At 42.6% G+C, this 25,793-nt stretch overlaps 1 protein-coding gene across 1 annotated transcript in view; it reads right to left on the reverse strand.

The window, feature by feature from the left end:
* LMTK2 (lemur tyrosine kinase 2) overlaps positions 1-3,451 on the reverse strand; it is a 41,900-nt gene extending 38,449 nt beyond the window's left edge. Inside the window, exon 1 of the mRNA XM_054643458.2 lies at positions 3,096-3,451. Within this exon, the coding sequence (XP_054499433.2) occupies positions 3,096-3,264 (169 nt within the window). The 5' untranslated portion in view covers positions 3,265-3,451. The remainder of the gene's footprint in view (positions 1-3,095) is intronic.
* Positions 3,452-25,793: the final 22,342 nt, after the last annotated feature.

Below are 25,793 nucleotides of genomic sequence, written 5' to 3' on the forward strand. Positions count from 1 at the left end.
AGTTTGTGATGCAGTTGGGCTGCTAAGCACTGACTGCTGCAGAAAAGCAGTGCCCAAATGTCCTCCCTTCAGCCACACTGCTGGTAGTGGAAGTCATGTTAGGCTGAGGCACTTGGGGAAAATCACCAATGCTCTGCAGGTGAAAGACAACTTCAACACTTCAGCCTTGAAACTCCTTTCCAGCACAACTGCCCCAGCTCTTACCTCCAGTATAAAGCCAAACCTTAAGTTCAGAACTAGCATAGTACATATCAGTATTCTTTTTTTCCACTCACAGAATAAATTAAACCTAAGTTGGGTAAAGTATTTTTAGGCAGTAGCATTTTCAACAGCTTGTTTTTCATATTTCCTATAACAATTGCTATGAACCTTACCAAGGAAACAGTTGATTTCCTTTACCTCCTCTCCTTATTGTTGGATAAAAAAAAAAATTACAGAACACCTTGTCAATGCAAGCAATTTAAAGTCACACTTGAGAAGAGCAGCATCATTCCTCTCCATCAGGGCCCTGGCACCTGACAGCTTCCCAGCCACCCAGGCTGGCAAACTTCCACTGCATGCCCACAAATTGGAGCAGTTTTGCTCAAGGAATCCAATCTAGTCTTGCTAGAACCTGCCCATCACCACTTCCAGCATTCCAGCTTCCTCCCCAAAGGAGAATTTATTACAGGTATACTTCATGAAAGATTCTATGCAATTCCTTACAATAACTACAGGCACTTTCCTCCCTTTTCTGTGGATCCTATCTTTCCTATTACAAGAAGCACACATAAAAATGTTTCTCCATTGCCAAAGAAGCAGCCCTTCTTGCTAGGTGAAGAATTGTGGGATTCTAAAGTAATTTTGAAAACAGTTAGTAATCACTCTATGAAGAGCCCATCAAATTCCTCTCAATTTTCAATCCACATGTATCAGACCAAGTGTTACAGTCAACTGCAAAAACTGCCAAGGTCCAGAATGGAGCCCAGCACCCCCTGCCAGCCCCAGCAGAGGAAATCAAAGCCACCTGTCATGGGACACAAGGGACATTCACAATGTGGCTGAATTGTTTTTAAACACAACCTGCAAAATAACGTCATAGGTTTGTCTTCAGACAGGTTTAAAACCTGCCCAGAATGACAGAGAAGGTTCAAGCTGAACCAGTCTCATTGTCATCCACTGGGAAGATATTCACAGGAAGGAACAAAAACAAAGGCCTTGTAGCTTTCCCCCACTTCCTGCTGCTCATACAGGTGATGATAACAGGACCTGTTGCACTCAACCCACCAGACACACATTATTTCAGGCAGGAGGAAGTCCTCCCAGCAAAAGTGATGCCAGTGAAACTGGAAAAGGCACCTAATGAGGCCCTAAAGTTTCACTACTAAATATCCATCAATAAAGTAACCCAAATACATTGTCTCCTACATGGGCAAAGACACAGGAGACAGCAGCAGCTTCATTTCCTGGACTTCACTGGGTTTCCCATGACAGCATCTGGACAGTTGGCTAAACTTGAGCTAACATCCCATGTATACATACTGTGGCCTAAATATAACCAAAACCTACGGATAAAATTACAGTACCTCATTCATGTTGTATGAGCCCAATATCACAGCATCATAAATATTTCTCTTAGCAGTACTGCAGTTGGCACAGCTGATTCAGTCTTTATTAAATTACAGAATTAAAAAAAACCAAAACCAAACAACAACACTTTAATACTACGTCCTGTAATTTGCCCAATCAGCTTTTCATTTTGAGAATAAAGCTTTTTACCAGTGCCATGGAAGTTATGCTTTGTTCCCCCATCTTTGTAAGGTACATGCATAGTCCTCATAGGAAAGAGAAAATTGTATTGTAAAAGAATAATAATTTGACATTTGACATTTCCCTTTGAATAGAAGGGAATTTCAAGGAAAGTAAGACCCAGGAAAGACATTATAAAATCCTTCATACAGAACTGATTCTGCTGTCTTCCCTTATAGCTCAATGACAAATTAGTATTATTTGGATAAACCTCAAGTATTTTATAAATAAATCATGTAGCATCAAGGGAAATAAAGATTTGACTGGCAGTTGTCTCTTTTTCAGAAGTTCACTTTTACACAAAGTATGAAAGACCTCAAAGCCAGCTGATGGAGGGAGTGATTTATGAACAATTCCTAAATGTTCTGGGAAGGAAAAACTGGGATAGAGACACAGGTCCAAAAATAAAGGAAGTATGGGTTCCACTCCCAGTTCTGATACTTCATGTGGAAGAGCAGCCAAATTACCTAATCTTTGTGCTTCGTATCTTCCCCTCCCCACTGCTCCTGCTCCTCCCTCAACATCTTGTCTAGTTAAGCTGTACAACTCACGGCTAGAAGGGAATCTCAGCGCACATTGTAACCAACCCACCCCTAACAAAATTCAGCCTCAATACAATGCTATGTTTGCAAGCCCCAATGAAACACCAACGATAAAAATGAATCAAAGACACAGTTGGTACCTGTGAATCCTAATAAACCTCTGATCAGTCCTACGACCGCGAGGACATATTGTTTAGTTTGTGCCTTTAAGACAAACAGGAAAATAGACAGGGAAATCGAAGGAACTCAGCGTTACCTAACATACGAGAGAAATAAATGTGAACTACATGACTATGACTATTTAGAGAGCCTGGCCCAGGGGAGGGGGGCCGGGGGGGAATCCGACTAATCTGACCGGAAAACAGGGGAGTGCCGTCTGCCCTGAGGAGCCTCCACCCAGAACGGGAGTCCCGGTGATTCACAGGATTCACAGGCAGAACCAGAAAAAAGAAAAATCCCGCCGAGCTCAGAACAGGTGAAAGCAGCAGCATTACGGGCAGACGGTCTGCGGTAAACACAGACAGAACAATCCCGCAGCTCGGTGTCAGGGCTCTGAGCGATCCACAGCGGGATATCGCTCGCTGCCAGCGGCACAGCCGTGACCTACAGCCGGGGAGCCCCATCCGCCCGCCGTGCCCTTCCCGACGCTTCGGCGGAGCCGTGCCCGCAGCACGGGGGAGGGACGGGGGCTCGGAAACCCGCAGTGCCGCCGCTCCCGGGCCCCGCCGCGGAGCCGCACCCCCGGCCCCGCTCCCCCGCGCTCACCTGCACCTGCTGGCGGCAGCGGAGCCGCCTCGCCGCTCCCCGCGAGCGGCCACAGCAGAAGGACGAGCCCGAGCAGGTGTCGCGGGCCGAGGAGTCGCGGGCCGAGGAGCCGCGGGCCACCGCCCCCCCGCCGCCCGGCGCTCCCGCCGAGCCCCCCGCGCTGCCGCATGCCGTCCGCTCCCGGACCGAGGCCCGGCGCCGAACGAGGGGCTCGAGGTTCTCAGCGACTCCAGGGAGCCCCCGCGGCAGCCGCCGCCCCCCGACTCCGCGGCATCGGCCCCGCCGCCGCTCCTCTCACAGAGCCCCACCGGCCGCCGCCGCCGCCATCTTCCGGGCTACCTGACCGCGACGGGGCGGGGCGCGCCGCTGATTGACAGCCCGAAGCACCAATCAAACCGCGTCTCGCGCTCAGGAGGCGGCTCCACTGGTTGGGAAGGTGCTAATCCGTGATTGACAACTATATCAGCCAATCGCTCTGCAGAGGGAGAGCTAGGGCGGGGGAAGGTTGCGGCGCGAGAGCAGCGGCGCGCGGTTGCCAATCAAGCCTGGGTCCGAACGGTTGGAGGAGGGCGGGCGTCGCTCGGATTGACGGCTCCCTTCGCCAACCGGCTGGCGGGGCGGGGCGGGGAAGGCGGGGTTTGGCCGAGCCCGCGCGCACGACTCGAGGACGCGGCGGGAGCGGCTCCCCCTGGCGGCTGAGTGTCCCCTCAGGGCCGGGGCGGGCGTGGAGCCCCCTCAGAGCTGCTCCGGGACGGGCCCTGCGGGAGCAGAGCCCGGCCAGCCCTTGGGATCAGCCCTGCGGGAGCACAGCCCCTACTCCATCCCCTGGGATTAGAGCCCTGGGGAGCACAGTCCCTGCTCCATCCCCTGGGATCAGCCCTGGGGAGCACAGAGCCCCTGCTGCCATCCCTTGGCATCAGCCCTGCAGGGCACAGCCCCTGCTCCATCCCTCAGGATGGGCTCGGCCCGTTCCTGCTGCTCTGCGGGGCTGATGAGCCCCAGGTCGGACACTGGAATGGGCACACCACCCTTCCTCTGCAGCCCGAGCGCTTCCAAGGCTGGAGGTGACCTTGTTGAATTATTGATACCAGCAGGGTTTAGAAATAAAGATTATTCTCGTTTAGGTCTGTGATTATGCTGAACTTGGAGTACATGAAAATGAGGTGTCAGCTCTAAGCAACATAAATGGAAGTGTTAATCCTAAGCAATCAGGGCTCTCTGCAGTGAGGAAACAGGGAAATATCATATGACTAACAAACCCGATTTCTGTTTTCCAAATAATTTAACAAAAAGGCTAATTATGTCAAGATTATATAATGACTTTGGGAGCACAGATTGTCCAGAGAAATGTACAATGAGTGCCCCCCTGGGAATACATGAAAGGAAAGGTTTGTGTTCAAAGTAGTATTTGGAACATGGTGTCCAGGAAGACAAAACATAAACCTAAATCCCCGCTGTCCCTCTGAATTTGTTCTACCATGGGGATACACTTGAATCAAACTATTCTTACCAAATGTGTGTTTAACCTCAGTCTGCTATCTTCTGTCTGGTTGAAGACACTAATTGTGTTACCAAATGACCCATATTTTTTGAAACATTCTAATTAGTTTTCCTTCCAAAGGAAATATTTTACTTGAATAATAAAATTGAAGACAATCATCTCTTTTGTTGCTTTAGTAAATTATTACTAATTCATTATCCTATTTATAATGAATTACTTTCTAAAATAATCCCAGAATATTGTTTATCTGGTTGTCTGTGGGTTTAATGGATGGGAGGCAAAATGTGATCTCTTCCCTTTAAAACTAGTGATATGTTATGTACAATACATAATATGTATGACATAATTTTTTCATATACAAACAGCCACCACCTCCATTTATATAGCTTTTTGCTGCTGTAATACTGAGGCTGGTGATGAAAAAGCTGGGTCTTTTTCTGTGTATACTGTAAATATCCAGTGGAAACATCAAGGTGAGTAATTTATCCTTCACTCTATCCCATCTCCCTCCCATGAGCATGGACATCCATGAGCTACGAGTGTGGCTCCTTGCAGCTGAGGTTTGAGCCACACTTTGATGTTTGATGATTATTCAAACAACACCAAACAAACACTGTGTTTGTGTGGTGTAACATGGGCAGATCCTGTGTCCTGATCCCTGCAGAGCCTTGGGTCTGAGCTCCTTCTGAGCTCTGCCACTGACCTCATGCAAATTCCACACAGAAAAAATGTTGAGATTGATAGCAGCTACAGACATGAAGTTTAAACCTTCCTTTGTAGCCTTCCAGCAGGTCTACAGTGCAAGGGTGTTCTCATTTCATTGCTGAAAACAATCTCAGCACAGCAGGCTGCTTGATGTCCCAACCCAGCCTATCATAATTGAATGCCGGGCCTTTGATGTAATTTTCTGATAAAACATCATGTTGTAATATCATCTGGGGCATTATGGCAGCATATCATTACAAGGACTTGTTAGAGCACTATTCTATAATGAAGGGACACTTAAGATTTGCTGGGAATTAGTCACTGGTAGAAGTTAAATAACCAAATCTTCCAGTCCTTTGTTCTACACCTTAGTCACAGTTTACTCCCTATCTTCAAATACACCACAAACATCAAAAAAAAAAAAAAATATCCAAGGATGCAAAGCCTCATCTCCTATCTCTATCCTCAGGAATGCTAGATTCACTCATTTACAATTTCTGCAATTAAACATCTGTGGTAACTACACAAGACTAATGGGATGAGCAACATAATAGTGAGTAATCTAAAAGGTACTTACAAAGAAAAGAGATTTACTTAAACCAAACTCTTCCTGTACACAAAATGGGACGTGTCACCACGTATCACTGCCTCGTGTCTCCTCATTATGCACTGCTATCATGGCCAAATTACTGAAGCTGCTGTTCAGCGTGGGAGGTGTTAAAACCTTTTTTTAGAGACAGATAATTGGATCAAGGAAAGGATGTTGATGGTTTGATTTTCAGTTGGTTTTCTTCAATATTTTTGATAACATAATTCATGCAGAAGGAATTTTTGTCTAGCGGGCTCAGTGAGCTGCCAGAGGGGTGTTCAAGGTCCTCAGTGTAACTGTGAACAAAGCCCCAGAAGAATCACAATTCATTTACTACAAAACAGCATCTCCAGGCACCAGGAGCTGAGCTGATCACATCACAGGACCCAGCTCCTATTCCAGATCACTGTTTTAAGCACAAAGATTGGCTTCTCTATTTAGGAATGTTGAGACACACACTCTGCTCTTCCTCTCCACAAAAGAATCACATCTCCTGCTTTCAAATATAACCTTTCTTTCCCTGTCAGTGCTGTCTTGTTGTATTTAACAAAGTGATTTGCTTCTCCACCTGACAGAGACAAAATAAATATCACTGGTTTTAACCTCCACCTTCAGTCATCAGTGACCTAATAGTGTTTTTATACAACTGGAGGCTTTTTTCTCCATTTCAAAGTCCAGCATCCAGAATTTCCCATTTTAAGGAAAATTGGCTGAAGAAAACTGCATTTAAAAGTTACACAGTAAAAGAAATCTTCTCATTTGTGTCAATTGTTTTCTCTTTGTGTCTATCTGTCATTCTGAAATGGGTCTAGGTCAGAACACTCTGATTTCTTCCCACAAATGATTAAACTTGCACATGGAGAAACAAACCTCTGGATTATATGATATTGCATATTTTCAATTGCTGGTAGAAAATTCAGTTTGCATTAATTTTAAAACGTGTTTAATAGAGATAAACCAGCTCTTTTAAAATCCATTCCTTGTAAATCATTAAGGGATTACATTCTTCTTGGGAATTTTTAATATTTGGATTTGCATGTGCCACTAAAATTTAGTACAGGTTTCATTCCTGTTGACTCAGGAATACCTAGCAGATTTTTATGAGCTTGATTAGGAAGGTTCTGCTTACTTTGACTTCAAACAGTGAGTTTTAACATTAAGATATGAAAATGGAATATAATTGTAAATGTGTCTTATTCCATTAATTTAAATTTACTTTATTTACTTTATTAAATTATATTCATTTCACTTTAGTCCACGGAACCATTCTATAGAATTGATGTAGTTAGTCAAAAGAATTAATTTTTGTGAAGGAAAACTTAAGTATTCCCTCAAAGAAGTATAAGTGCCAGCATCAGTATAAATTTATTCTCAACAAGATTCCATCCTGATTTACAAAAAACAGTCACAAGTGAGTAAATTTCTTTCCCCACATGTTACTCTCATGATGTTACCATCCAAACTGTCAATTCATGCCAATTTTGAAGCTGTTTTTTATGCTGCTGACAACTACCTAATGCTGAAATAAAAGATATGTCTGTGGTGATAAAACTCTATTTTAAAGCTTCCTATACAACCTTCCTCCAAAATTGTAATACTGTGTCTATTCCCTCCTCAGGTACAGGAGGTTTAATTAATTTCCTTTACACAAAAGGAAATGCAAAGTTATGATTTTTGTGTAAAGAAGCTGTTGTAAAACTTTCTCAGCTGCATTAGAAATTCCTTCCACCCTCTCCTATTTATTTTTAGCAAATATTAAACTCTGTGGACTATTACATTTTGCTCCAGATGCAGCAAAGCAGGACTGAATAGAGTGAGAAACCATTTAACCAAATGAATGCCTAATGCAGTCCTGATCTAAATATACATTGTATGTGTGTCAAGGGAAAAAAAAAAAAAAAAAAGCAAAGCAGAAAGAATATTCTCACAAACAGACCAAGTAAGAAGCAGGAGATCAGACAAGGAGGTTGCAGTTCAGCATCTCCTCATGCAATCCTTCCACGAAGGCAAGAGCTGGGGAAGGTGCTCAGCAGCTCTCAGGAACTTGTCCTGTCTGAGCTGGCTCAGAAAAGCAAATGTCACCATGTGGGGCTTGGGCTGTTCTTACACTGGAGGTGTAGGTGACAACAACAGCACTTCTGCAAAGGAACAGCTCAGCACCACTTCTGCCTAAGTGTAAGGGTTCAGTAAAGCTGCCCACAAGGTGCAGAGCCAGGCAGTGCCTCTGAGAAACAGCCCCCTCCAGGCTGCAGAGTGCTCCTGTATTTAGCCATGTTTAACCAAGTATTTGCTGATGTAAACTCTGCTTACAAAATGCCAAAAAAGCATTATCTGCTTCTAGACCTCTTGAACAGCAGGAATCTCTTCATCACAAATCCTTTCAATAAAGGAAGACAAACTTTTGAGTGCAAGATAAAACATGATTTGCATGTCTGTCCAAATAGGAATTCTAATACTAAATTTTGATCAGTGTTATATGTCACCACTTGAATGTGTCACCTACTGAAAGCCAAGAATTGTTTGGAGTCCTACCAAACAGGGAATTCTTGAGCAGCCTGTCTATTAAGGTTAGTCTTTTCCATCTCCATACCACTTTGTACCTAACTACAGAAAACAATCGAGAAAAAGTCTCATACAAGCACTAGCTCTCATTAACACTGAGCAAGCTGAAATTCACTGAAGATTAAAGGATTTCTTTTTACATATGCAGGCACTCACCTCTCATTTTAAATAGCCTTAATAACCCAATCCTATGCAAGTGCTCTAAAATTAAACCAGAAATTACCTTAGAGCACTTGCATTTCCTTTCAAGAGTCTCTCACTGGCTTCCACACTCAGTTTCAGTGAAGGCATAAGCAAAGGCTTCAGGCTGAGGACCCTCTGTGAATGGGGGGGAAGCTCATCCCAATTTGAAAATAATTTGTAATACTGACAAAAGGAATTTTTAAAAGAAGCACTTGGATGTGGAGGGCAGATCCAGAAAAGGATAAAATACAGAGTAAGGAAGCTGCTAACAGAGACACAGTTGGTGTCTCAATGCCTTCAGCTGGAGTGCTCACCTGGAAGAAAAGCACAAGGATCCAGGATTTAGAGGAAGGTGCAGCTCACTGCTGCACTGCAAGGGAAGGATGGACCTTGTACTGAAATTTTATGCTTTTTATGTATTTTTCTCACATGAATGAATGCTGTCTTCCAGAGCAATGACATTTCAACATGAACAATTACACAGAGAATTGGGTGAATCAAGACAACTTAAACAGGATCAGGAAGAATCTTGTCAATTGAGGAAGGAGCACAAACCAATATATCCTGCACATGTAAACTGGAAAACAAAATTTTCAATCTTTTCATTATTTTGAATAATTATTGGTTCAAAAGATCACATTCAGAAAAAGAACCATTTACAGAAGGTAACAAACAATAAATGTCTGTGCTATTTGATATCAGATGCATTTTAAAAAACCTTGGCCATTTTAAGAACAGCACCTTAGTTTTAAAAGTTTACTTATTAACTGGTTACTTACAAAAACAAACCTGAAATATTTAGCTCATTTTCCTTATCCTTGCAGTCTGAGAGTCCAAAGATCATCCAAGAATCAAAGCCCTTCTATCTTCCACAATCCCTTTATCTTTTTAATAAAGCTAATTCAACAGAAACAGGTTTACAAAATTATTTACATTTTGTAGTCTTACAGATGAAGTTGCTTTTCAAAGCTTTGACTGAAGTGAAAAGGTCTAATCTTATTCATTAAATGTCAATTTAACAATTTTGCTCTCCAGTCCCAGAAAAGAAAAATTGGTCCAGATAAAAAAATGCATTTATCTTCACAGGGAGCTGGTGTTTCCTTTTGATATCAAAGCAATGTAAAAACCAACAAATACACCTTAGTGGGGTGTTTATGGTGTATCAGACAACACAGAATCTAAATGACTTCTCAAGAGTAGAAAGGGGTTTGATGACAATTTGCTGACTATATATGAATCTCTAATATACACTCTATATACACTGAGTAATCAGGAATCAATGGTAGCTGGAAAATGCATTTTATTCTTCATATATTCAAATGTAAATTATTTGAACATGAAAGAAATTCAGTCTAAAGGTCTAAAGCTAATCAAAGCCCAGGGGCAGTAGAATGTTCAGCAGGAGGATCTCTTTCATATCTGTACACAATACAAAAGGGATGTGGTGTTTCAGTGCTGTGATCTCCAGAGGGTACAGTGACTACCACTGCAAATTGAGAAAAAATATTGAAAGAGATTAAACTACATATGAAAACAGTTATCAGCACCTTTGCCAAAAGTTTAATTCCTCTGCAAGTGTGTGCTACCATGGCTAAATAATTTTGACCACACAAATATTTTAGAACATGGGAGGTGACATACCTGCTCCAAGACATTAGAAAATGCTCATGACACATCTGCTTGGAACTTCCTTTAATGCCAAAGCAGAGTAGGAATTTTAAAGATAACAAAACCCCCACAACTTTATGTCATAGTGTTCCATATAAACATGAGGAATTATTTCCTCTTGGGTTATGGGCATGTGCCATCAGCACACTGCTGGAAAACTGCCTAACAAGCTGACAGCTTCTGAATTCCCCTTGTGTGAGCACAGCTCAGGTTATCTATTTATAAAGTCCTACCACAGGTGTTGCCTACGGTGGCACATTACAATAAGCAGCAGTTAAAGAGCTTTTCTCATTTTGATGTGACCCAGGTGCTCAGTTGTGTCCTGTCATTCTTTCTAGTCAGTGCTCTCAATTAGAAATTTGGAGAGCCTGGCATCTGGCACAGGAAGACAACAGAAATGAACATTACCATTTCCCAGGGGTCATGGATTAAACATGGCTTGCACCTGCTCTGCTTACTGCTGAGCTGGTAAAAGCAAGATTATCACTTTTATCCTTTCATTGGTTACATTTTCCAGCTTAACTACCCACCAAAGTATAGACCATTTTTTCTTTTCACCCAAATATAATCTTCATTCCACACAAACTACTAGATATATTTATTTTTCTTAAAGACATGTCTCAAAAGGCTGATTCTCTGAACATAGGTACAGAAAATAGTATTTTTATCCAGCGAATTAACACAATTCACACTACATTCCTACACATTAAATACTCCTGTCATACTAGAAAATATTGCAATGCTCTCTGTGCATAAGCAGTAACATCAGTGTGTGATATCTGATTTTTCCTCTGCCTAGATTTGCTTATAGTTGGAGATAAGGACAGTTACAAGAGCTTTACTCCTCACTGGCTGGTCCCACCACTGGCAAAGGGCTTGGACACACATCCCTGCTGCATTGTGCTTTTCTCCAGCTGGAAAACATGAGCCTGGCAGCCATCTGTTAACATTCTCCATGCTGATCTAGATTCCCTGCCTGGGCAGACCCACGGCAGAGGAAATATCCACTCTGGGATTCCTGCTCTCATGTACTGTGAGCCTTATCCTGCAGACAAGGTGCTAATGGGAGAGAAAGGAGAGAAGTGTGCTGGTTTGGCTGGGAGAGAGTTAATTTTCACCACAGTAGCTGCTATGAGGCTGTGTTTTGTATTTGTGCTGGAAACAGTGTTGATAGCAGAGATGTTTTTATTATTGCAGAGCAGAGCTCACACAGAGTCAATGCCTTTCCTGCTCCTCACCCCACACACCTGCCAGGAGGATGGGGGTGCACAAGGAGCTGGGAGGGGACACAGCCAGGACAGGTGAGCCCCACTGACCCAAGGGATGTCCCAGACCTCAAGGCTTCATGTTCCATGTTTAAAGCTGGTGAAGAATAGAGAAGGGGGATTTTCAGTGGTGTCATTTGCTTTCCCAAGTCACTGTTACATGAGATGGAGCTCTGCTTTCCTGGGGTGGCTGAACCTGACTGCCCATGGGAAATGGTGAATTAATTCCTTGTTTTGCTTTGCTTGTATGTGTGAGCTTTCTTCACCCATGAAACTCCCTTTATCTCAACTCATGAGTTTCCTCAATTTTACCCTTTCAATTCTCTCCCCATCCCACCGGGCAGGTGTGAGTGAGTGGCTGCATGGGGCTGAGTTTCCATCTGGGGTTAAACCACCACAAGAAGGAAGGTCTCTAGAACATCAAGCTGATCACTGCAAGGCAGAAGATCCTGTCTGTGCCCCACCATCACCTGCCAATGACACCCAGAGAGATGTGAACAGCACCAGCTCCAGCCTGAGCCCAGGCTCACCTCTGTATGCTCTGGTGCTGTGGCACTAATGCAGGTGGCTCAATTAATGCCCACAGCTCTCCTTAGAGAGCAAACTCTGAGTGAGAAACACTCAGGAGCTCTGCCACAGGTTGGTTTAATGTCCAAAGAGCTCACCTAGGGATGTTATTTCCCATATGTGCTCTAAATTCTTTTCTGCTCTGTCTTTCCTGTCCTTGTCTGGAATGCACTTTGTCCACTACTGAGAAATTCAGTGCCTCTCCAGATGGCTCTGGCTATTTTCTTCCCTTAAGCAGAGTTTTGTGCTGCTGTATAGAACTGCATGACTTTACAGAATATGAGAGAAAGTGTGTTTAGTGCTGTGCAATGAAAACACAATGCTCCCTGTTAGAGGCAAAAATCTAAATAAGACATAGATATGAAGGTCACCATTTGGAACACAGCATGTAGATAATAACTTACAGATTTTCTGTTTATATGATGAAGGAATCTTGCATTTAATGATTTCTAGATATATGTAGATCATTCACATAGAGAAAGAATTTTCATTGGTTCAGAGGACCAATAAATCAGTTGTTATACACTGAAAATGGCTTGACAGCAAACACTAACCCAGTTATGTTTTATTTTATTGCTACTGCACAACAAGCAATTAGCATAAGCACTTGTGATAATTACAAATTAAAATATGCAATTGGTCATGCATTTTGTGTATGTAATTTTGAGTCTAATTCATCATCTGGCCTGGGAACAGCTATCATATATAGCCACATTTATTTACAGAAAGAGACTCTTACACTGCAACTGATTGTTTTGTGCAGTGATTTCAGCATAAAGGAGACACAGTCAAATGTCAAATGGATGTCAAATAGAACAGTCATTCCCATGTTCTCTGTCTACTGCATTATTATTGATATGCTTTTGCTTTTTGCTTCATGGAACTATATTTGGCAGAAGAACTCAGGCTCCTGCCTGATCTTAAAAAAATTAAAATTACTGAGGAAGGATGGAACAGAATTGCACAGATAGATTTGCACATGATAGATATACATGTGTAAGAATGCATACAAAATCCCATGAAACAATCTCTACATTAGTGCTCCAAGTTCTGAAAGCCTTTAAGCTGCCGGATGAATCCCTCATGGGTTCTGCCTTTGTTGAATGCTGCAGACTCCACAGCGGTTCCGGCCATTCACACAGGGAAGGATCAGCCCCTGGGACTGATAAGATATTGCAGAGATTACTAGAAAGGAAGAAATACACCCACTTAGAAAGGACATGGAAGAAAACAGTGCCTTTCAAATGGAACTACAAGGAGCAGAAATCAGAATCTCTGGCTATGTTTAGAAGCACAATATGATCCTATTTACGCAAGGGCCTCAACCCAAATAAGTTGAGGAAACTCCCATTCCCAAAATTAGGTAAAGAAAATGTAACTTGCATTCACTTAAGACTCCTTTCAGACTTGCTCATCTTTCATTATACAGTTTTGTAGATAATTAGTTCCTAACTGAGAAATTAAAGATGAAGCACACTAAGAGTGAAATAAACACAGTATGGGAATGAGATGAGAACCTAAGGAAAATTTCATATCACGTTTCCTGAAAGTGAGCTTCTGTCAGAAAGATGATCATGACTGCATTAACAAGCCCCCTAGTTATTCCCAGCAACATGACTTTCAACAGCCTTTGATACACATAATGACAGCTTTGCAGCATTAAAGCTTAATTTGGGGTGAATAGAATTCCTCCTTGATTTTTCTCTCCACAGACTCTGATGCAAATAATTCCCCTGACACTGCTGCTATTAAAACCAGGTAGGTCAAATTAAAGCAGTTAATAACAAATATATGTGGACCACAAGGTTTTTTCCTCCTGACTGCAGTAGCCTGTGCATAATTTTACATAGAATCAATTGACTCTTGTTAAAAATACTACATGGTTCATGTAATAAGAGGTTGGAATTCTTGATTCTACATAAATATACATTAACAGCCTTAAGAAGAAAATTGCTGCTGAAAAAACTTTATGTATCTTTCAGAAATGAGAACTGGATCTAGGTCAAAACTGAAGCTTTAAATAAATACCATAAATAAATTGAAGTCTAGACTGTCTAGTTCTGTAAACAGGAAAGATTATTCTGTATTTTCTGTGACATGTAGTTCACATTACAATACAGTTTGGAACAAAGAAGTGTGTGATCACTCACAAAGCATTTTCCCTAAATGCTAATGAACCTATGGTGAACTAAAAAACAGGTAAAGATCCTGGGACCTTCCTTTCTGCTTAACCCTCAAGCAATGATCTCCTGGAAACTCACATTGTGCATCTTCAGCTTACAGAATGAGATGTGAGATATTGAATAAGGCTTCTCTATCCCACAAGCCAAATAAGTCTTTGCACTTTGATTTTGCAGTCAGGACTTGAACCCAGTGCTGACTCATGTGCATCTCACAGGGTCACAGCCCTGATTTGGTAATACTGCCTGGCAGTCAGAACAAGAGTTTCCATTGCAAAGTTCATTTTATCAAAAAAGCAATGTGAATATAATGCTTTGAAAAGAGCTGGATTGATGTGCAGAATACAAGCTGAAATAGTAATTGCCTTGACTGTAGAGGCACCAAAACAACATGCTTTTCTGAGCCAATCAGTCACCCTGAATTGGACCTGGGACATATATTGGCAGTTAGGTACTATTAAAATACTGCTGGTATTAATTACAGTGTCATTAATACTGTTGTATCCTTGCCATCTCTATTAAGCTGTCACACATACTGCTGCATGTGCAGAACTCCCCCTGAGCTGGAGCTGAAAGATGATGTTCAGAAACAGAGCACACATTTGCCCAATTTTCAGTTCTGGTGGTATGTGCAGTGACACTCTGCCTAAGAGCTGAAATCCTGGACAAAACCCCATCTACCCAATGGGGCTTCCAGCCCAGGTAGCATTCTACAGACTGCACAGAATTCCTGCATGGAATTCCTGCTATGAATCACACAAGCTGGACTGTTTGGGTAAGACTCCTGTCCACTCTCCATCCCAAAACTGCAGACACAAGATCAAGTGTTTATTTCAGCAGCCACTTCCCACGTGCAGTTCTTCCCCCAGGTGAAACAACCTCCTGTCTCAGCCACCTTTCCACACAGGCAAGCAAAAAGAACTCTTAGACATGCAGGTGCCTTGCCAAGACAACAAGAAATTTCAGATAATTTCCTGACATTCTGCTGATGGGAAGAATGTCTGTACACTTTGTTACCAGTAGGCCAAAAATTCTTTGCCAACCATTCTATCTTAGAAACTACTGCACTGGTGGTGTGACTTTAAACCATATTGTCCTTTTGCAGTGATCAATCCCCAAACTCCTCTAAAGAAGTGCCTCTGACCAAATATCTCTTTAAAAAATATTCTGAGCATTGAACAGCCCACAGATATACCAATGGGACATTTCAATACAGAAATTGCTGCTCCCATCCTCTCTACTGAGAAATTACCTCCTAATACCCTCTGAGAACTACTAATTAAGATCTACTAAATTGTTTTGCAGATACAATATACCAGGAAAATGCCAATCCTCTCTGTTACATACTCTAAGGGAAAGGCATGAGAGCAGCAATAAGGAAACATAGTCAAAAAAAGTTACCAGACAACAGGAGAGCTATTGTATCTGAATTAACAATGTTGCAGTTAAAGAACTGTTCTTGCTGCATGGAGAAAGGCAGAAGTTCTGACCAGAGCTGCTAAACTGTGAACACTGTGGAACTGCTGGCACTTTGAAGAGAACAGGGCTACTTTTGCTTTGATGCAATGGTTTGAAGATGAATCAGATACAAACTTATTACTCTTCCTCCAATTCACCGAACCTTTTACTGCTGTCCTCCTGTCTAATTTAATTTTACATCTCTGAAAAATTAAGCATGATGCATTGCAGCCACTGGTAATGGCTGAAAGGGAGAGCATTCCTTGAGCTGCACAGCCCAAGCCTCATCCTCCTGTAGGAGACAAGAATTGCTCTTCACTTGCTGCTATGCTTTGCCTTCAGGCTCCAGCCACACGGCGTGCTGCCCTTAGCTATTATCTAATCTAGAAATGCACAATATTTACTTTCTGAAAACAGTTGCTCCTGAGCCTATAATGGCAATTCTTCATTGTGCAAACATTTGGAAAATGCTTTGCATCACCCAGCTCTGTCTGGAGGCACTCCCAGCCACAGCAACTGGGTGTGTACAGACACAAGTGACTGGGCCAGAAGAACTCCAGCAATGTCGTTTCTCAACAAGTCCTTTATTTTTTTGTTTGATGTTGCAGTCAGTGCCAAGAAGCAAATCTCTGATGGATTCAGGGGACCAAGTATGTAGGAGCATATTTCTCCCCTGGCTCTGCTGAAATTTATAACCTCAGTGAATGGCTTTGTGATGTGGCTAAAATCATTTCTGTGAAGAACAAGTAAGACATGCAGATTTGCTCAAGTAGATCTCTCCATAGGAGGTGCTCTAACTATTCTCATTGGCTGTGAATGCCAGAAAAATCCTGGAAATATGACATCCACAGGGGAACAAATCAATAAGCACAAAAATCAGTGTGTCTGTACTCTTTCTTCATATTAATACTTCTCGATGATAATCCTGTGAGGGCCTGTGCAGTCAGGGGGTTTGTTCACACAGGTAGCTAAGCCATCAGATGTTTATTTTCAGGTCATCTTTGGTTGTGAAAAGTGTTTGGTTATCATCTGGGCATGGCAGGGCACAGCCTCCCCCTGGGCCTCACACAGGACATGCCCTGTCTCCCTTGAAAGTTGTCAGAATGGCAATGCCAAAGGCCCAAAGGCAAGGTGAGGTATCAGGAGCTCCTCAGCAACTCTGCTGGAGCATGGAGAGCTCTTCTGCATTTCTGAAAATTCCCACTAATGCAGTATGTAGGGAATTTGTTAAGGAAGACAGACATGAGAGGAGAGGGAGGCTGTCACTGAATGTTGAGGAAATGACAGAATATAAAGAAATCTGTGATCACACTGACCAAACAAATTCTGTTTGGGTGGAAATAACTCAGACTGGCGATGACAAAAACTGCCCCAGCAGGACAGTGCTGAGGACCTTTTACAGCCTCCTTCCTCTATGCAAACTTGAATATAAATTATAAGAGAGGTAAAATTACAGGAAAGTAAGAACTGCAATTCCTTGTTTAAGGAAGACATTAACTTCCCAGACCTAAAGCAGAAAATTAATGCCACCAGTGATAGCAGAGCTCCATCAAAGACACAGGAATGGTATAAGGTGGTTTTCTTAAATAATAAATCAGCTAACAAGAGATGGTGTTGCTTGAGAATAAGCAATGATCCTTTGCTTTGACATTAGGCTAATAACAGATGGGATTGACATATAAAGGAAGCAGTAGTCTAACAGAAATTACAAGTCTTAGGAAAAATAGGGTATATTTCTTCATGCAAAAAATTATTGAGGAATACATACAATCTCCTCCCTAGCATACTGAAATAACTGGTATATGAATTTACAAGTAAAAGCAACCAGTGTTTAATGAATTTCAATGAAAGCTTGCCTAGGACTTCAGCATAGCAAATGCAATGTTTATATTCGGAAGTGTATTTTTAGAAAGTATACATATTCTAAAATGTATTTTAAAAATTCAGTATAATGCCAAGTCTTAGAACAAATTAATTGTAGGGAGGCAAACAGAATGTGAGAAAACATATATGGTTTACCAGAGCAGAGGATATCAGACTGAGCTGGTGTATCATGAGTAAGATAATTGTCTCTCCAGAATGAAATAATGCAGTGAACTCAGTCTATTGAAGTTCAAACAAATCATTTGATACAGTGCTCTGCAGGAATTCATTACTGAAAGTGGAGATGATAGGGATTAATATAAAAACAATGTGAAGAAGGAGCAACAGTTTATAATAAAAAAGAGTTACAAGAAGGGAGCAAATTACCCAACAGTGTTCCTTAGGGATCACTCTTTGGAACAACACCATATAATCCACATTTCCATGAACTAGGAACATCATCAGGCCCAGCCTCAAAAATTGTGCATGTGATAAAAAGCTGGAGGGTATTGCCAATCCTGAGGAGGACCAGATCACCACACTGGAATTAGATGACCTTCTTGCCTGCAGTGATAGAAATTTAATAATGTGAACTGCAAAGTCATGTTCTTGGGATTCATCAGCTGGAAGCAACAGAGAAGGAAAAAGATCCGAGTGTTCTGATAGACTGAGAGTGTGCCAAATCTGCCAGCACAACACAGCTGTGGAAACAGATAATGTAGTGTTCAGATGGGTTAGGTGAGATTTTTAGCAGAGAAGGAAATATTGGCACTTTTAGACAAGGCACTGGTAAGATTTTGTGTGAAATATTTATACAGTTCCTGTCAACAGTGTTGAAAAAGATTAGCTTAAACTGGAATCAGTGCAGACTGGCTATTAAAGCAATTACAGAATTAGCAGTCTTAGGGAGAGATAAAAAGAACATGAACTTCTTCAGTGTGACAGTGGAGGAACAATATGCAAGTCTTTTATAAATAGATCTTATGATAAATAGAGTGAGGAAAGAACTAAGTTAAAGGTTAACATTACTGTGAGATAAAATTTTTATAATTTGATCAACAAAATGTTTAGACTGAAAACTACAGAAAACACTTCTAGCTAATGAAGGAGATCACACTCTTGCATGGTCTTTCAAAGGGAGGAGTAAGGGCAAAGAACATAAGCAATCTTAATATGGAACTTGCTATTCCCACAGAAGAGTTGCATGACTAAGAAAATGAGTCTGTGGGCAATCAATGTTTGGGATATACCAACAGAGGCTTGAAACAAGGCTTGATCTCTCTTGTTCTGTATTTCTTGTGTGTGGATCCCACGCTTCACAGAGTTTGCTGATTCCCAAAGTGTTCCACTAGCAAGGGACCACCAGGATCCTCCCAGCACATCCTCATTGCTGCACAAGTTAGTTTCTGAGAGTTTTTCACATTTCTCTGAAATACTGGGCCTTTGCCAGTTATTCAACTTCACCTCCAAAAAATTACATCTGCCTGGGAAGTGCAGAGTACATTGGATGACACATAGCCAAATGATGTATTTCTCCTTCCAGGCAGCTGGGATTTGCACCTGGCTGCACTGATGTGCAGAAGAATTTAGGTAGGTGTGTAGATGGACCAACTCCTCCTCTCCAGGCCCCTCTGCAGCACTGGAGCACCTGCTAGTGCAGTGTGGCTCTCCCTTTTCAAACATAATGCACTCTGTTCCATTGTCCAAACTAATCATTGGATGACATTTTATTCTGTGCAATCTTATTGCTGAATTTTCATATCTCAAGTGCCTGTTTTTCCACTCTGGCTTATATTGGTATAAATCTGGAGTAACTGTCCTGTAGGCTGGCCCCTGCTAACTGAAATTAAACATAGGATTAAATACTCTTTACCTCCTAAGACTTCTATTTGGCATCAGCTGCCCAGTCCCCATCCCTGAGTTATTGATTCTGCTCTTTTATCCCAGTATGGAATGTGATAAAGCTGTGACGCTGTGGAAGTTCAAGGACACATTTCTGCACCTGCCAAGGGTGATTCTCTGACATACTGCAGGGTGAATGTCTGCATTATTCCTTTCTCTACAGTTATCATCTTCCCCACCCTGTGATATGAGTTACATAACATGTTCTCAACAGGAAGCCAAATAATTGCTAATGTCATGTTTGTTTTATTTGTTTCCATGTCAAACTGAAAAAAAGCTCATATCCCACTGTGAACTACCTGGCCAAATGTAATCCTTTCTTTTATGTCTGAGAAATACTACAAAATCTCAAACATTTGTGGAAACAATATTAGTAACAGTAGCAACAACACATGTGCCATGGTTTGATATCACTCTGTTATGTTGCTTTTCATCCCTTTCCCAATGATATCATAATCTGACTCTGGGGCTCTCACACAGCCTACTTGGGTTTTCCACCACATGAAATCTTTTCTTATTTTTCTGGAGGTTTGAACATGAAATTGGTATGAATAATTCTGATTTAATCACAAAATCCTGTGTAAGTTGTAGCCTGTCAGGGTAAGGGGATTTTTTCTCTTGGAATAAGCATAATTCCAACAAGCCCTGCCTGTGCACTTAGACACTCCTGTGTCCCAGTGGATATGACACTGCAGGATATTTCAAATCCCAAAGAACTGCTTTGTTTGAAACTGGGTTCTTCATTCATTTGAGAATCCAATGTTTGTCTACATAATAGAAGGCATCTACATAAGGTTTAGCATGGGTGATGTGATTCAGGTACTGATGCCAATGGGAGCTTTTCACAGCTTGATGAGAGAACCAAGACCTTAGGGAAAAATCTTTCTGGAAAGCTGAACCTCCACTGCAGAGAAATGCTCTAGGAAAGATTACAGTGGGATGGAGGATCAGGTACAAGACACGCTGGCAGGATGGAAAGGGTCTGGGTTATGTCAGAGCAGCTCTGTGTTCACCTGAGGGAGCCAGAGGAGTCACAGACAGAGGTGACACAGAACAGCAGAGCAGCTGGAAGGGGCAGCCCGAGAAGCTTCCTTGACCTTGCTGCTGATATTTTGTCCCTCGTTTTTTGCACTGCAGAGCAGAATTTAGTGTCCTATCAATAAATCCTCATATCCATCCTCCTGGCTGACTAAGCAGTGTAAGAGGGGCAGCTTTTTCCATAAATTTCCACGATTTTCAAATAGTTTTAGAGGCTCCATTTTTTTTTACCGGATTACGCCCTCAGCCGCTCTGTGCTGCTCGCAGGCAGAGCCCGGCGGCTGCCGAGTGTTCTGCGGGAAGGCAGAGCCCAGCACCTGATCCCGCCGTTTCCCGGCCCCGAGGGACCACCCGGCCGTCCTCCCTTCCCAAAATCCCCGCGGCCGCGGCCCCAGCACGGCAGACACGAGGTGGCGCTCAGCGGCCTCCCTGCGCAGGGAGCGGGCACTGCGACTGCGGGACTCTGGGCATTCCCAGCACCGGGATGGGAGCTGGGCATTCCCAGCACCGGGATGGGACCTGGGCATTCCCAATGGCGGGATGGGAGCTGGGCATTCCCAGCACCGGGATGGGACCTGGGCATTCCCAATGGCGGGATGGGAGAGCTGGACATTCCCAACGGCGGGATGGGAGCTGGGCATTCCCAACGGCGGGATGGGAGCCGGGAATTCCCAGCAGCGGGATGGGAGCTGGGATTCCCAATGGCGGGATGGGAGCTGGGCATTCCCAGTACCGGGATGGGACCTGGGCATTCCCAGCAGCGGGATGGGAGAGCTGGACATTCCCAATGGCGGGATGGGAGTTGAGCATTCCCAGCACTAGGATGTGAAATTGTGCATTCCCATCTGTGTAAATTGTGCATTCCCAGCACTGGGATGTGGGATTGTGCATTCCCATCTGTGTAAATTGTGCATTCCCAGCACCGGGATGTGGAACTGTGCATTCCCATCTGTGTAAATTGTGCATTCCCAGCACCGGGATGTGGGATTGTGCATTCCCAATGGCAGGATGCAGGGCTGGCCATTCCAAAGGGATGCAGAACTAGGCTGGGGACAGGCCAGAGGCCAGGAGCCAAGCTGGGTAAGGGCTGCACACTCTTAGCCCTTGAACAAGTGTTTCCTACATCAATGCAAATCCTCCACGACTAAAGGTTTTAGGTTTTAAAAAGTCTTATGAAGTGTAACAAACATATTAAGGAAATACAGAGAAGTTAAGAGAAGGAAAATTGGGGGAGGCAAGAGACATCTTAACACACTGATGTCAATCCTGCCAGAGCCTGTACGTCAGTGTTTGCAGGCTACCAGCCTTGTCCTGCTCTTCCTGCCAGGCTCAGACAACAGCAGCTGAAAGGAGAAAGACAAAATCACCTCCAACATGTACTACAGAACAACATCTTGTTCATCTTTTCACTCTCGTTATTTTTCTCTCTTTTGGTCATTCCCTGCTCCCTGCCTATTTATTTCTCTTCAATCTCCATTCTCTGCTTTGGCTGTATTGTCTCTCAGAAAGCACAAAGGAAGAGGACTCAACAAGCCCTGACTGACAAGTCCAATACTTTCATCTCCCCATCTTTGCCACCATGACTGCAGCAGAGCCCACTCCTGAGTGCAATTCATGGGTCACCTGTCCTTCCCTGCCTGAAAACCTGAAAAGCAGCCCTTTTTTGAAGGAGGCTGATCACAGTGAAACACTCTCCTAAAGCAGTTCTTTATTATGATCACTCCCTCTGTTACTTCTCTTTGTCCTGTACAAGCAGGTCAGGCCATGCATGCTTCAGTCACACAATCATGTCCACATGCATCACATGCAACACGTGCTACCTGTGCTAGTACCAGCTGGGCAAGATGAGGTATCTGTATTTATTTATATTGTACCTCATCTTGGAACAGGTGGTCTCCCTGATTTCTTGGCATCACCAGCATGTGTGAGGCCCATTCTTTCATGCACTGACGTTTATGGCTGCTATTGATGTATGACTTATCCCTGGGTAATGCCAACTAAATCAAAATTATGTTTATGCATAAGAACTGCTTTATTTTTTCAGGCATCCAGCTTTAGTGCAAGCAGTTCAAAAATGCTTTCCCATCTTTTCTCCTTAATACCTTGTCAAAATTTGATTAGTGCATTATCCCTTCTATTCTAGCAGGAGCAGACTTTAAGCAACAGAATTCACTCTTCTTTTCCATCCCATTCTTATGACTTCCTCTTAGGCAAATCTTGCCTGCTCCAAGAAAAATAATCTAATCTGCAAGGACTGGCTGTCAAGTAGGTGCAGAATTCAATGAGTTTACACACAGTTAGCACAGACTAGCTCCACGCTTGTTGACTGCTGCATACCAAGAATGTGTCATGGAGTGCAAGGTGCTTATTTGGAATTAATAATAATGCACGGCTCTGCATCACCCTCCAGGAGCACCACAGCAGCACCAAAGCCATTGCAAAGCCTTGGGTGGCATTGTGCCCCTCAGCCTTGATGACAACTTTTAGCCACTGCTGAACAGCTCAGCTGAGCTGGAGGAGACAGTGTTTATTCCTCTGCTTTGGTTTTAGTCAGAGCAATTTGCCCACCTTGATTCCTCTACTGCTCCATCAATGACCCAACATACAGCACTCCTTGGACCATTGTAAGAGCAGAATACTCCACAGCTGACTGCTCCAAGAGCTCAGTTTAAGTTACACCTCATCCAAAAGTGAAATACTATGCATCTAAAAAAAAAAAAAAAAAAGCAGGAAGATCTCAGCTCCCACCCCACTGCTTCAGTCACTTGGGAATAAATCATGAACCTTTAAACACCATTCAGAGATCACAGAGATGAACTCCCACATTCATGATGACTTACCATCTTTTGAGTTGTCCTTTTGTCAATCCAGACAATCCAAGTGATTAATAAATCCCTGCAGTTTCACAAAGGCCTGCTGAACACTCAAAGGTCAGAGCTGTCTCTCACAGTGGGGAAGAAGTGCTCGCTTTGCCACTGCTAATTCAGCCTTGGGAGGTGTGTAAGCCACCCACAAACAGCTACTGCTAATTACAATTAGGCTCCAGATCTTCACCTACCAAAGATAAATCTGCAATGTGTTTGTATGTTTGTGTCTTATTTAAAAGAGTCACAGTGTGTAAAAGCAAAGTGCAGAGTTGCTGACTGGCTGATTAGCAACAGCCCAAATCTGCGTGATCTTTACCCACATTTCTACACCAGCTTAGTCTGTAACATTTGTTAAAACATTCCCCACTCCTGACACTAATCTGACTTATTTACATACTTATTCTTGCACTGCTTCAAATCCTACTACAAGATCTACCTCCCAGAGATTGGATGTGGATTTGGAAAAAACAATATAAACCCAGACCCAAACAGCAGATTCATTCTAGAATTGAACCTCCCCCTCCTTTCACACAAAAACTATTATTCTATGTCATATACAAGTAGCTGTCAGGGTGCTGTGTGAAAACCAGAATGCTTTACATCTCTTACTTTTCTTAAAAAAGGCAAAACAGAGAAATTATTCTTTGATTACTTTGTCTGATACTTGAGGGTTGTTTTAAAGGTAATTAATTTATTAAAAAATGTAATCTCCTTTAAACAACACAGGCTTTCTTTTATGAGTCTTTCCTGTTACATAGTTCACAGAAAGTCACATATCAGCTCTTCCTGGTGAAACATGCTGAAAGAACAAAATCATTACCATAGGTGGGAATTTTTTAAATAATTGTTGATCCTGTAACAACCAATATATTTGATTAGCAGCAGAAAAGCAATGACTGGCCTTTTCTTTAAGAAGGCAGCACCTTGTCCCATCTCCTGGACAGAAGGTGGCTGCCAGGACGTTGGGTTTTGCAGCCAGACCACCCCAGGCAGTCACACAGTGAGGTTCAAGTGGAGAGGACCTGGTGTGCAGGACTGTGACAAGAATGTAGCAGAGTTCAGACTTAACCCTGGCTCTAACCCTGGCTCCAGTATGGATTTTTGAGGTGGAATTTTGAGCTTTATCCCCACCCAAGGAGCCTCTCCCCCAGCCTTGCCCACAGTTTCCCTGGTGGCCCTGCTGGGGTCACGTCAGTGCAGGCAGAGGATGGAGGGTTAATGAAGCCCAGTGTCAGCACCAGGATCTGGTGTCTGCACTGAAGAATGAGTCATTTTAAAAGAATGTAGGTATCAAAATGCAGGCAGTCCTCCAGCTACATACAAGTTAGACTATCTGTTTCTTGCTGATACAAATTTTCACACACTAGGGGGGAAAAGTGCTGGTTTCATGCATCACTTTGCACTGGATTGTGTCCAGTTGCTTTACTTATCATTATGCAACTGAACCCAGGGCAATTCAACACCCAAGACAAAATTAGAAATACATAAACATATTTGCTGTTCTTTGCTCTCCATAACAATATTTGTTTCTCTCCCCAGCCCAAGATGAACTGCACAGAACAAAATGAAGTACAGAAAAAATCCCCACTATTTTATTTGTCTGAATTGAGTACTTTGCCATTTATTATTGGCTTTCATAGCAGATCAGATGGGACTATTTCAGTTTAAAATAAAATACCATCTTGATAGCTGGGAAAATTCATGCATGGACCAAATCTACCATAAGGCAGCCCTTAATCAGGCAAAAGCTGAAACTTTGTCAATATAGGGATAAGCAAAGACTCATGACCAATGTAACTCAAATTCCATTTCTACTAAACTGAAGAACTTACAGAAAAGCTACAAGCTAAACGAAACCAAACCAAACTAGCCTGTATTCCAGTACAATTTTTCATCTCCAGAAATCATTGATAGTAACTGTGGAGTTCACACAAACCTTTCAGCCATTAAAGAGATTAGCCAAGTTTTGCTTATGGGGAAACAGCATCTTAAGTGATGGAAACAGCATCTTTGTGATACATTTACACTGAGCAGGATCTGATTCCTGGAATCATCTGCCTTGCAATTAAGCAGTTTGTAGTATAAGAATCTGTTCAACATACACTGAGACAGTATCAACAATTTTCCCTTTCAGCTTTGACCTCTTCCTTTCACCTTTTTTTAAAGACAAAGCCTGTCACTTAAATGCCTGTGGCAAACTGGCACAAAGCTCACAATAAATATCAGCTGTCCAGGGCCACAGGGAGGCTCAACATCCACATCAGAATTAGAATTCAGATTAGTGCATCCAGGGTTTTGCATTTCTCTCTCTGAAAAGCATAAAGCATTTCCATACACAGGCAGGTAGGTG

The sequence above is a fragment of the Agelaius phoeniceus genome, chromosome 16 (assembly GCF_051311805.1).
Source record: "Agelaius phoeniceus isolate bAgePho1 chromosome 16, bAgePho1.hap1, whole genome shotgun sequence".
Lineage (NCBI taxonomy): Eukaryota > Metazoa > Chordata > Aves > Passeriformes > Icteridae > Agelaius > Agelaius phoeniceus.